Source organism: Dama dama, chromosome X (assembly GCF_033118175.1).
Source record: "Dama dama isolate Ldn47 chromosome X, ASM3311817v1, whole genome shotgun sequence".
NCBI lineage: Eukaryota > Metazoa > Chordata > Mammalia > Artiodactyla > Cervidae > Dama > Dama dama.
In genome coordinates this window covers 86,020,427-86,033,214 of record NC_083714.1, presented here as the reverse complement: position 1 = coordinate 86,033,214, position 12,788 = coordinate 86,020,427, and the positions used below count along the sequence as shown (strand labels likewise).

The following is a 12,788-nucleotide window of genomic DNA, read 5'->3' as shown; positions in this document are numbered from 1 at the left end:
AGCAAGATATGCATATATCCCATTCCTCTTGAAGCCCCCTCCACTTCCCTCCACATCTACCCCTATAGATGGTCACAGAGCATTGGCTTCGGATTCCCCGTATCATACATTGAACTTCCACTGGCTACCTATTGTACATATGGTAATGTATATGTTTCAATGCTATTCCATATCATCCCACATTCTCCTTTCCCAACTGTGTCCAAAATGTCTGTGTCAGCTTTGCTGCCCTGCAGATAGGATCATCAGTACTACCTTTCTAGATTCCATATATATATGCATTAATATACAATATTTGTCTTTCTTTTTCTGAATTGCTTCACTCTGTATAACAGGCTCTAGGTTCATCCACCTCGATAGAACTGATTCAAATGCATTCTTTTTAATAGCTGAATAATATTCCATTGTGTATATATAAAACAACTTCCTTATGCATTCACCTGTTGATGGACATCTAGTTTGTTTCCATGTCCTACTACTGTTAATAGTGCTGTGATGAACATTTGAGTACATGTGTCTTTTTCAATTCTGGTTTCCTCAGGGTGTATGCCCAGTAGTGGGATTACTAGATGATGTGCTGTGCTTAGTCACTCAGTCATGTCCAACTCTTTGAAACCCCATGGACTGTAGCCTGTCAGGCTCCTCTGTCCATAGGGATTCTCCAGGCAAGAATATTGAAGTGGGTTGCCATGCCCTCTTCCAGGGGATTTTCCCAACCCATGGGTCAAATCCAGGTCTCCTGAATTGCAGGCAAATTCTTTACCATCTGGAGCCACCAGAGAAGCCCTACTGGTGACTTTATTTCTAGTTTTTTAAGGACTTTCCATACTGTTCTCAATAGTGGCCATATCAATTTGCATTCCCATCAACAGTAGAAGAGAGCTCACTTTTCTCCACACCCTTTCCAGTATTTATTGTTTGTAGACTTTTTGATGATGGCCATTCTGACCAGTGTGAGATGGTACCTCATTGCAGTTTTGACTTGCATTTCTCTAATGATGAGTGATATTGAATATTTTTTATGTGTTTCTTAGCCATCTGTATGTCTTCTTTGGAGAAGTATCTGCTTAGGTTTTATGCCCACTTTTTGATTACATTGTCTGTTTTTCTGGTATTGAACTGAATGAGCTGTTTGGATATTTTGGAGGTTAATTCTTTGACAGTTGTTTCATTTGCTATTAATTTCTTCCATTCTGGGGGTTATATTTTCACCTTACTTATAGTTTCCTTCATTGTTCAAAAGCTTTTAAGTTTGATTATTTTTGTTTCTTATTTGCTTATTTTTGTTTCTATTGTCATTATTCTAGGAGGTGGTTCATAGAGAATCTTGCTGTTGTTTATGTCAGGCAGTGTTCTGCCTATGTTTTTCTCTAAGAGATTTATAGTTTCTGGTCTTACATATAGGTCTTTAATCCATTTTGAGTTTATTTTTGTGTATGGTATTAGGACATGTTCTAGTTTCATTCTTTTACATGTAGTTGGCCAGTTTTTCCAGAACCACTTGTGGGAGAGACTTTCTCCACTGTATATTTTTCCCTCCTTTGTCAAAGATAAGGTGCCCATAAGTGTGTGGTTTTATCTCTGGCTTCCTATCTTGTTCCACTGGTCTATATTTCTGTTTTTGTGCCAGTACCATACCGTCTTGATGACTGTAGCTTTGTAGTGTAGTCTGAAATCAGGAAGGCTGATCTCTCCAGTTCTATTCTTGGTTCTAAAGATTGCTTTGGCTACTTGAGGTCTTTTGTGTTTCTATACAAATTGTGAAATTACTTGTTCTAGCTCTGTGAGAAATACCATTGGTAGCTTCCCTGGTAGCCGCAGCTGGTAAAGAATCTGCCTGCAATGCAGGAGACCCTGGTTCGATTCCTGGGTCAGGAAGTTCTGCTGGAGAAAGGATAGGTTACCCACTCCAGTATTCTTGCCTGGAGAATCTCCATGGACAGAAGAGCCTGGTGTGCCACAGTCCATGTGGTCACAAAGAGTTGGACATGACTGAGCAACTAAGCACAGCACAGCACAGCACAGTTTAATACAGATACATTGAATCTATAGATTGCTTTGGGTAGTGTCAGGAAGCATTTAACAAGAGGCTTCCTGTGTGCTATTTTGGATCTGTCAGGAACCCTCTGGCCCTTATTGATTCCTGAATATTCAGGAATTAAGAGGAGAGGCACGCTTTTCCGGGGGCTGAGGAATCCAGGCATTTCTCATTACAGTGATAAGTACCCTCTTCCTTTTTATGAGCCATATGGTAAAATGTGATTGTTTGCAACTCTCTCTCTTTGATAGGGATCGTCTTATGTTTTGTAAGTCTGGAATTTTAATCTTTGTCTTTGCTGAGAATAACCACCTTGTAAGACAGTATATATGCCCACGCCATGTTGATTAAAACACCTTTACTCCATCAGAGCTTTGGTCCCCGTGTCTTTCTTTCTTTTCTCTCTCTCTCTCTCTCTATTTCTGGCTAATTCCTTGGAGCACGGAGGCCCGCTGAGCTCACTTTCTTGCCCGGGCTTCTAAGACCCTCTTGAGAAGGCACACTGTGCCTTCACGCACTCGAGAGGGTGCCCAGTGCCTATGTGCAGCAGCGCAAGCCCTAAGAACATGACTCTATTGGCTTTCTGCTTAAACCAAGGGATATCAGCCTCTTTCTCTCTCTTACTCTCCAGGCCACCAGGTTCCTGTCCATTAAAGGACCAACAAGCACTATCAGCCTCTTTCTATCTTACTTTCTTATCATCGACTCCAGACCACCAGGTTCCGGTCCATTAAAGGACGAACGGTGTAGCATAGGCATTTCACTATATTGATTCTTCCAACCCAGAAATATAGTACATCTCTCGACCTGTTTGTGTCATCTTTGATTTCTTTCAGCAGTGTCATAGTTTTCTGCATACAGGTCTTTTGTCTGTTTAGGTAAATTTATTTCTAAGTATTTTATCCTTTTCGTGGCAATGGTGAATGGGACTGTTTCCTTAATTTCTCTCTCTGATTTTTCATTGTTAGTGTATAGGAATGAAAGGGGCTTCTGTGTATTAATTTCTGGGGCGTGAAAACCCACTCCAGGATTCTTGCCTGGGAAATCCCATGGATAGAGGAGCCTGGTGGGCTACAAATTCTATGAGGTCACAAACAGTTGGACATTATTTAGTGACTAAACAACAACAGCATGTTCCTTCCATGCTTACTTTCTTGAGAGTTTTTATCACAAATGGATTTTTAATTTTGTCAAAGGTTTTCTTTGCATCTATTGAGATGATCTTGTGGTTTTTATCTTTCAATTTGTTAATATAGTGAATCACATTGATTGATTTGTGTATATTGAAGAATCCTCACATTCCTGGGACAAAACCCCCTTGATCATGATGTATGATCTTTTTAATGTGTTGTTGGATTCTGCTTGCTAGAATTGTGTTGAGGATTTTTGCATCTATGTTCATCAGTGATACTGGACTGTAATTTTCTGGGTTTTTTTTTTTTTTTTTTGGCATCTTTGCCTGGTTTTGGTATCAGGCTTATGGTGGTCCTGTAGAATGAGTGTGGGAGTTTTCCTTCCTCTGTGATTTTCTGGAAGAGTTTGAGCAGTATAGGTGTTAGCTTTTCTCTAAACTATTGGTAAAATTCACCTGTGAAGCCACACATCTGGCCCTGGGCTTTGGTTTGTTGGAAGAATTTTTATTATAGTTTTGATTTTGGTGCTTGTGGTTGGTCATATTTTTCCATTTCTTACTGATTCAGTTTTGGAAGATTATACTTATTTAAGAATTTGTCTATTTCTTCCAAGCTGTACATTTTATTGTCTTATAGTTGCTTATAATAGTCTCTTATGAGCCTTTGTATTTCCATGTCGTCTTGTTGTAACTTCTCATTTTTCATTTCTAACATTAATGATTTGAGTCTTCTCCCTTCTTTTCTTGATGAGCCTGGCTAACAGTTTGTTGATTTTGTTTATCTTCTTAAAGAACCAGCTTTTGGTTTTATTGATCTTTGCTATGTGCATGAATGCATGTTATGTTGCTTCAGTCATGTCCAACTTTTTTCAACACTGTGAACTGTAGCTCCTCTGTCCATGGATTCTCCAGGTAAGAATACTGGACTGGGTTGCTGTGTCCTCCTCTAGGGGATATTCTCAGTCCAGGGATCAAAACTGCATCTCTTACATATACCTGAATTAGCAGGTGGGTTCTTTACTGCTGGTTCCACCTGGAAAGCCTGATATTTTCTATAGTCTCCTTCATTTCTTTTTCATTTTTTTCTATTCTGATCTTTATGATTCCTTTCCTACTACCAACTTTGGGGTTCTCCCCGTTCTTTTTCTAGTTGCTTTATCTGTAAGATTAGGTTGTTTATTTGATATCTCTCTTATTTCTTGAGGTACGCTTGTATTGCTATACACTTCCCTATTAGCACTACTTTTACTGCATCCCATAGGTTATGAGTTGTTTTGTTTTCATTGTCATTTATTTCTATTTTGATTTCCTTTTTAATTTCTTCTGTGATTTACTGGTTATTCAGAAGTGTATTGTTGTATTTGTATTTTTTATAGTTTTTTCTTGTGCATGCATGTGTGCATAGTTGCTTCAGTCGTGCCTGACTCTGAGACCCTATGGACTATAGCCTGCCAGATTCCTCTGCCCATTGAATTCTCCAGGCAAAAATACTGGAGTGGGTTACTGTGCCCTCCTCCAGGGGATCTTCTCAACCCAGGGATTGAACCTGCCTCTCCTGTGGTTCCTGAATTGCAGGCAGATTCTTTACCATGGAGCCACCTGGAAGCCCTTTTCCCTCCCTGTGGTTGGAATCTAATCTTACAGCACTGTGATCAGAAAAGATGCTTGAAATGATTTCAATTTTTAAAAATTTATCCAGGCTTGATTTGTGGCACAGGATGTGATCTATCCTGCAGAATATTCCATGTGCACTTGAGAAAACAGTGAAGTCTATTGTTTTTGGATGAAATGCCCTGTAGATATCAATTAGGTCCAACTGGTCCATTTTATCATTTAAAACTCCTGTTTCCTTATTAATTTTCTGTCTGGATGATCTGTCCATTGGTGTAAGTGGGATATGAAAGTCCCCTGCTATTATTGCATTACTGTTGATTTCCCCTCTAATCAGTTCAGTTCAGTTCAGTCACTCAGTCATGTCCTATTCTTTGTGACCCCATGAATCGCAGCATGCCAGGCCTCCCTGTCCATCACTAACTCCCAGAGTCCACTCAAGCCCATGTCCATCGAGTCAGTGATGCCATTAAACTATCTCATCCTCTGTCGTCCCCTTCTCTTCCTGCCCTCAATATTTCCCAGCATCAGGGTCTTTTCAAATGAGTCAGCTCTTCGCATCAGGTGGCCAAAGTATTGGAGTTTCAGCTTCAAAATCAGTCCTACCAATGAACACCCAGGACTGATCTCCTTTAGGATGGGCTGGCTGGATCTCCTTGCAGTCCAAGGGACTCTCAAGAGTCTTCTCCAATACCACAGTTCAAAAGCATCAATTCTTCAGTGCTCAGCTTCTTTATAGTCCAACTCTCACATCCATAAAAGACCACTGGAAAAACCATAGCCTTGAATAGACGTACATTTGTTGTACGTCAAAAGCAATGTCTCTGCTTTTTAATATGCTGTCAAGGTTTGTCATAACTTTCCTTCATAGGAGTAAGCGTCTTTTAATTTCATTGCAGCAATCACCATCTGCAGTGATTTTGGAGCCCACAAAAATAAAGTGAGCCACTGTTTCCACTGTCTCCCCATCTATTTGCCAGGAAGTGATGGAACCAGATGCCATGATCTTAGTTTTCTGAATGTTGAGCTTTCAGCCAACTTTTTCACTCTTCTCTTTCACTTTCATCAAGAAGCTCTTTAGTTCTTCAGTTTCTGCCATAAGGGTGGTGTCATCTGCATACCTGAGGTTATTGATATTTCTCCCAGCAATTTTGATTCCAGCTTGTGTTTCTTCCAGCCCAGCATTTCTCATGATGTACTCTGCATATATGTTAAATAAGCAGGGTGACACTATACAGCCTTGATGCACTCCTTTTCCTATTTGGAGCCAGTCTGTTGTTCCATGTCCAGTTCTAACTGTTGCTTCCTGACCTGCATAGAGGCTTCTCAAGAGTCAGGTCAGGTGGTCTGGTATTCCCATCTCTTTCAGAATTTTCTACAGTTTATTGTGATCCACACGGTCAAAGGCTTTGGCATAGTCAATAAAGCAGAAATAGATGTTTTTCTGGAACTCTCTTGCTTTTTTGATGATCCAGCAGATGTTGACAATTTGATCACTGGTTCCTCTGCCTTTTCAAAAACCAGCTTGAACATCTGGAAGTTCACAGTTCACGTATTGCTGAAGCCTGGCTTGGAGAATTTTGAGCATTACTTTACTAGCATGTGAGATGAGTACAAGTGTGTGGTAGTTTAAGCATTCTTTGGCATTGCCTTTCTTTGGAACTGGAATGAAAACTGAGTTTTGCAGTCCTGTGGCCACTGCTGAGTTTTACAAATTTGCTAGCATATTGAGTGCAGCACTTTCACAGCATCATCTTTTAGAATTTGAAATAGTTCAACTGGAATTCCATCACTTCCACTAGCTTTGTTCACAGTGATGCTTCCCTAAGGCCCACTTGACTTCACATTCTAAGATGTCTGGCTCTAGGTGAGTGATCACACCACTGTGATTTTCTGGGTCATGAAGATTTTTTTTGTACAGTTTTTCTGTGTATTCTTGCCACCTCTTCTTAATATCTTCTGCTTCTGTTAGGTCCCTACCATTTCTATCCTTTATTGAGCCCATCTTTGCATGAAATATTCCCTTGGTATCTCTAATTATCTTGAGGAGATCTCTAGTCTTTCCCATTGTATTGTTTTCCTCTATTTCTTTGCACTGATCACTGAGGAAGGCTTTCTTATCTCTCCTTGCTCTTCTTTGGAAGTCTGCATTCAAATGGGAATATCTTTCCTTTTCTCCTTTGCTTTTCACTTCCCTTCTGTTCACAGCTGTTTGTAAGGCCTCCTCAGACAGCCCTTTTTCTTTTTTGCATTTCTTTTTCTTGGGGATGGTCTTGATTCCTGTCTCCTGTACAGAAGAGTCCCCTCTAATAGTTGTTAGCATTTGTCTTATGTATTGATGTGCTCCTATATTGGGTACATATATCTTTACAGTTGTTATGTCTTCTTTGATTAAGCCTTTGATCTTTAAGTAGTGTCCTTCTTCGTCTCTTGTAACAATATTTATTGTAAAGTCTGCTTTATTTGGTATAAGTATTGCTAATCCCACTTTCTTTGGATTTCTGTTTGCAAGGATTATCTTTTTCCAGCCCCTCATTTTCAATCTGTCTGGGTTCCTAGGTTTGAGATGGGTCTCTGCTAGACAGCATATGTAATGTAGGGGTCTCATTTTTTTATCCATTCAGGAAATTTGTGTCTTTTGGTTGGGCCACTTAGCCCATTTACATTTAAGTTTATTATTGATACTGTTTACTTTATCAAAGGCAAAGGTTACCCACTCCAGTATTCTGGCCTGGAGAATTCCATGGACTGTATAGTTCATGGAGTCGCAAAGAGTTGGACACGACTAAGTGACTTTACTTCACTTTCTTTATTATGCTCTGTTTCAGTTATTTCCACCATTCTGTCTTCCAGCTCACTTATCCATTATTCTGCTTCTTTGATACTCTACTATTGTTTCCCTTCAGTGTATATTTAATCTCAGTTATTGCATTGTTCATTGTTGATTGTTTATTCTTTAATTCTTGTACTTCCTTGTCAAATATTGCTTGCATCTTCTTGATCCATGCCTCCAATCTATTTATCTATGCCTCCATTTTGTTTTCTAGGTTTTGGATCATCTTTACTATCATTATTATGAATTCTTTTTCAGGTAGACTCTTTTTTTCCTCATTGCTTCCTTGGTCTGGTGGGTTTTTACATTGTTCCTTCATCTGCTGGATATGTCTCTGCCTTTTCATTTTGTTTCATTTGCTGTGTTTGGGATCTCCTTTCTGAAGACTGGAGGGCCATAGTTCTTCTTAATTGTGGAATCTGCCTCCCATGGGTGGGGTTGGACCCATGCCTTGTGAAAGTTTCCTGGCTGGGGGGACTTGTGCCTCTGTTTTGGTCAACTGAACTGGATCTAGTCTCTGTGAAGGGCAGTGTCATGTCCAGTAGTAAGTTTTGAGGTGTCTCTGGGTTTTGTATGGCTTTGGGCAGGCTGTCTGCTAATGAGCAGTGTTGTGTTTCTGTTTTGTTGAAGAATTGTGATGGGGCATCTGGGCATTGGAGCTTGTTGGCTTTTGGGTGGGCTTGGTTTTGGTGTTGAGATGGAGGTATTTGGGAAGGCTCTTTCTCCTTAAAGTTCCCTGGGATCAGCAATTCTCTGGTGGATCAAAGTCTTTGGCTTTGGTCTCCTACCTCAGGGGTTCAGGCTTGACCCCTACTGTAGCTCCAAGGCCTCACAAGCCACATAGCCTAGAAGACAAGTCCCCAAGACTCTTGGTGAAGGTAACAATCAACAGCCCAAAACACCCAGTGACACTTACACCAAAGTCCTCTAATAATTCTAAGAAGGCTTATGGACCTGTTGTGGGCAGTGTGGGGTCAGTTCAGTCTCATATCTGGCCTTATTCCAGCCTGTAGTTGCTCCTAATGTTCACATTTGCCCCTAAAGTCCACAGTCTGTTCCCCACCTGGACCCGAGGGGGCAAAGGCTGAGGCTCATTAGGACTCACTTGCTCTGCTGTGCTGGGAAGAGGGGAGGATATGACAGCTACAATTGGGATGTACCAGGGAGTGTCTGGGGCCATAAAGACCTGTTGGATGCTTTTAGAGTCTGAGGCAGGTCTTGAGTTCTCCCAGAGGAAAAGGCCCTAGTTTGTGGGTCCCTAGAAAGAGCCAAGCTGTTTAGACTTCCAGCAAGGTGTGGGAAGTAACCTGTACCAGCTTATAGCCTGGTGGTAGCTGCCACCTCTTGGGTTGGGACCACATCAGTGCTGTTTTGTTCACTGCCTCAAACACCCGCCCATCTTTGGCAGTGACAGTCATGTCTAATTTCACAGCTATTTCAAAGTAGCCCTCTCAGCATACCCTCATGGCTGCCAGGCCTCAAACTCTCCATTGGATCTTTGAAATCTCTTTGGGGTCTTTGCCAGAGCCTCAGCACCCCACCCCCACCCTGTGAGGTAGGCCAAGGCTTGCTAGCTGCTCCTTTTGGCTCCCTGCCACCACCCTCTGATCTGGGCTGAGGCTTGTGAGCTAACAGCTGAGAAGTGCTGTTCAGCAATAATTTCTGTGGCAAATTTTCTCTGTGTTCTGCCCTCTGAGCCCCACTGATGCATAGCACTCTGAGGTCCCATAGCTTTCCCTTGGCTCTGCCTGTGAGGAGTTTCTAGTGCCTGGAAACTTTTCCTCCTTTAGGACTCTCTCCCTCCCTCCCTCAGGGCACAAGCCCCCACATTGAAATCCTTTATATCTTTTTATGTCTTTATCTTTTGTCCTACTTCATTTTAAGGAGATATGCTTACCTTTTTGGAGGTTTGGGGTCTTCTGCTGTCCTTTAGAAGTTGTTCTGTAGGAGCTGTTCCATATTCTGATGAATTTTTTATTTATTTGTGAGGAGGTAGGTAATCTCCCTGTCTTACTCCTCTGCTGTCTTTTTCCATCTCTCTGGACACTTTAATAACTTTAATTCTTCCAATCTTAGAACATCTTTTAATTCATATTTTTAAAATTTGTTTTATAATCTCAAATTCCTTCATCATGGTTTTGTTATTTTTCAGGGTATAAATCTTCCACTTCTTTGGCTAAGTTTATTCCTAGGTAGTTTATACTTTTTTTTTTTTAACTGATGAATCATTTACTCGAACAAGACAAAACATCTCCACATTGTTTCCTTTTATACAGAAAGAGGAACATTTCAAATATATTAACTTTTCTCTTCAACAAAATTTCTTTCAATCTGGTCCCAGGAACTGCTTTGCACTTCAGGATTCACGTTTCAATAACACATATGCACCCATTACAGCCAAAAGAGCATACTTAAATTTTGGATAGTCGTTCATTATTATGGTGACCATACCGACATATGGTAAAAACCCTCGGGCGCACCCCACCACGTCCTTCTTCTCGAGCCAGTTCTGGCCTTCTTTGTACAAGCCTCTATCATCAACTTCATTATTATCTCCTTTAGTCAGAAATTTGATGTCTCCATTGTCTTTTTCATGAACTTTGATTACTCTGTGAACTATTGGGATGTCTCGTCCTTCGACTTTGAAAACAACGATTTCTCCAGTTCTAATGGGGTCTTCCCGGAAATTCGTTAGGAACAGAAGGTCGCCCCTGTGAAAGGCTGGCTCCATGCTGCCGCTCAGCACCACCAAGATGGGGCTTTCACTGCTGGTGAAGACAATCAGGCCTTTCCAGATTATGAGCGCAGAGGACAGGATCATGGCAAAGTTTAAGACCTGGTAGTAGAGCTGGGTCTTGTTCATCTTCCTCAGGTCCCCATAGATGTTCAAGCTGGACGTGGGGAGATGTGCCCCCACGGTGCTGGTGCGCACCATGCTGGTGTCTCCAGTGGGGTCGGGGAGGGGGGGGCACACCTAGGCAGCCGGCCGGCTACAGGAGTCGCTGACAGCTGCGGAGCGCCGGCCCGGTCCCTCCCCTATACTTTTTGATGCAATTTTGCTGTTCAGTTGCTAAGTCATGTCCGATTTTTGAAATCCCATGAACTGCAGCGTGCCAGGCTTCCCTGTCCTTCACTATCTCCTGGAGTTTGCTCAAACTCATGTCCATTGAGTCAATGATACCATACAACCATCTCATCCTCTGTCATCCCCTTCTCCTCTTGCTTTCAATCTCTCCCAGCATCAGGGTCTTTTCCAATGAGTTGACTCTTCCCATCAGGTGGCCAAAGTATTGGAGTTCAGCTTTAGCATGAGTCCCTCCAATGAATATTCAAGGTTGATTTGATTTAGAACTGACTGACTTGATCTTGCTGTCCAAGGGATTCTCAAGAGTCTTCTCCAGCACCACAATTAGAAAGCATCAATTCTTCAGCCTTCTTTATAGTCCAACTCTCACATCCTTACACGACTACTGGAAAAACCATAGCTTTAACTGTATGGACCTTTGTCAGAAAAATGATGTCTCTGCTTTTTAATATGTTGTCTAGGTTTGTCATGGCTTTACTCTCAAGTGGCAAATGTCTTTCAATTTCGTGGCTGCAGTCACCATCCGCAGTGATTTTCAAGCACAAGAAAATAAGATCTGTCACTATTTCCACTTTTCCCCCCATTTATTTGCTATGAAATGATGAGACCAGATGCTATGATATACATTTTTTTTAATGTTGAGTTTTAAGCCAGCTTTTTAAGTCTCCTCTTTCACCTTCAGGATGCTCTTTAGCTCCTCTTCACTTTTTGCCATTAAAGTGATATCATCTTCATCTCTGAGATTGTTGTTGTTCTTTCTGGAAATCTTGATTCCAGCTTGTGAGTCATCCAGCCCAGCATTTTGCATGATGTACGCTCCATTGTACTTTTACTTCATTGACTATGCTAAAGTCTTTGACTGCGTAGATGACAACAAACTGTGGGAAAATCTTAAAGAGACAGGATCACAAGGCCAACTTACCTGCCTCCTGAGAAACCTGTATGCAGGTCAAGAAGCAACAGTAAAACCAGATATGGAACAACAGACTAGTTCAAAATTGGGAAAGGAGTACATCAAGGCTGTATATTGTCACCTTGCTTATTTAACTTATATGTAGAATACATCATGAGAAATGTTGGGCTGGATGAAGCACAAGCTGAAGTCAAGATTGCCAGGAGAAATATCAATAACCTAAGATACGCAGAAGACCCTAATGGAAGAAAGTGAAGAGGAACTAAAGAGCCTTTTGATAAAAGTAAAAGAGAAGAGAGAAGAAAGCTGGTTTAAAACTCAACATTAAAAAAACTAAGAATATAGCATCTGGTCCCAGCACTTCATGGCAAATAGATGGGGAAACAGTGGAAACAGTGACAGACTTTATTTTCTTGGGCTCCAAAATCATTGCAGATGGTGACTGCAGCCATGAAAGACATCTCTTGTATTGTTGGAAGAGGGTGTTTTCTATGACCAGTATGTTCTCTTGGCAAAACTCTGTTAACCTTTTCCCTGCTTCATTTTGTACTCCAAGGCCAAACTTGCCTGTTACTCAGGGTATCTCTTGACTTTCTACTTTCACATTCAAGTCCCCTATAATGAAAAGTACACCTGTTTTTTTTTGGTGTTAGTTCTAAAAAGTCTTGTAGATCTTCACAGAGCCATTCAACTTGCAATATTGTTCTTTACCACATTGGACTTTACTTTCACCAACAGACAAGTCCACAATTGAGTTACATTTCCACTTTAGCCCAGACTCTTCATTCTTTCTGGAGTCATTTATCCACTCTTCCCCAGAAGTATATTGGACACTTCCAACCTGGGGGCATATCTTCTGGTGTTATATATTTTTCCTTTTTACTGTGTTCTTTTTTTTTTTTTTTTCATTTATTTTTGTTAGTTGGAGGCTAATTACTTTACAACATTGTAGAGGTTTTTGCCACACATTGACATGAATCAGCCATGGATTTACATGTGTTCCCCATCGCGATCCCCCCTCCCACCTCCCTCGCCATCCCATCCCTCTGGGTCATCCCAGTGCACCAGCCCTGAGCACTTGTCTCATGCATCCTACCTGGGCTGGGGATCTGTTTCACCCTTGATAGTATACTTGTTTCAATACTATTCTCTCAGAACCTCCCACCCTCGCCTTCT

General features: G+C 41.3%; 1 protein-coding gene across 1 annotated transcript; it reads right to left on the bottom strand.

The window, feature by feature from the left end:
* Positions 1 to 9,848: 9,848 nt before the first annotated feature.
* LOC133051551 (signal peptidase complex catalytic subunit SEC11C-like) lies at positions 9,849 to 10,549 on the bottom strand. The gene has a single exon (XM_061136065.1). It carries the CDS (start codon positions 10,547 to 10,549, stop codon positions 9,971 to 9,973), a length of 579 nt encoding a protein of 192 aa, XP_060992048.1. The 3' UTR covers positions 9,849 to 9,970.
* Between the last annotated feature and the right edge of the window lie 2,239 nt (positions 10,550 to 12,788).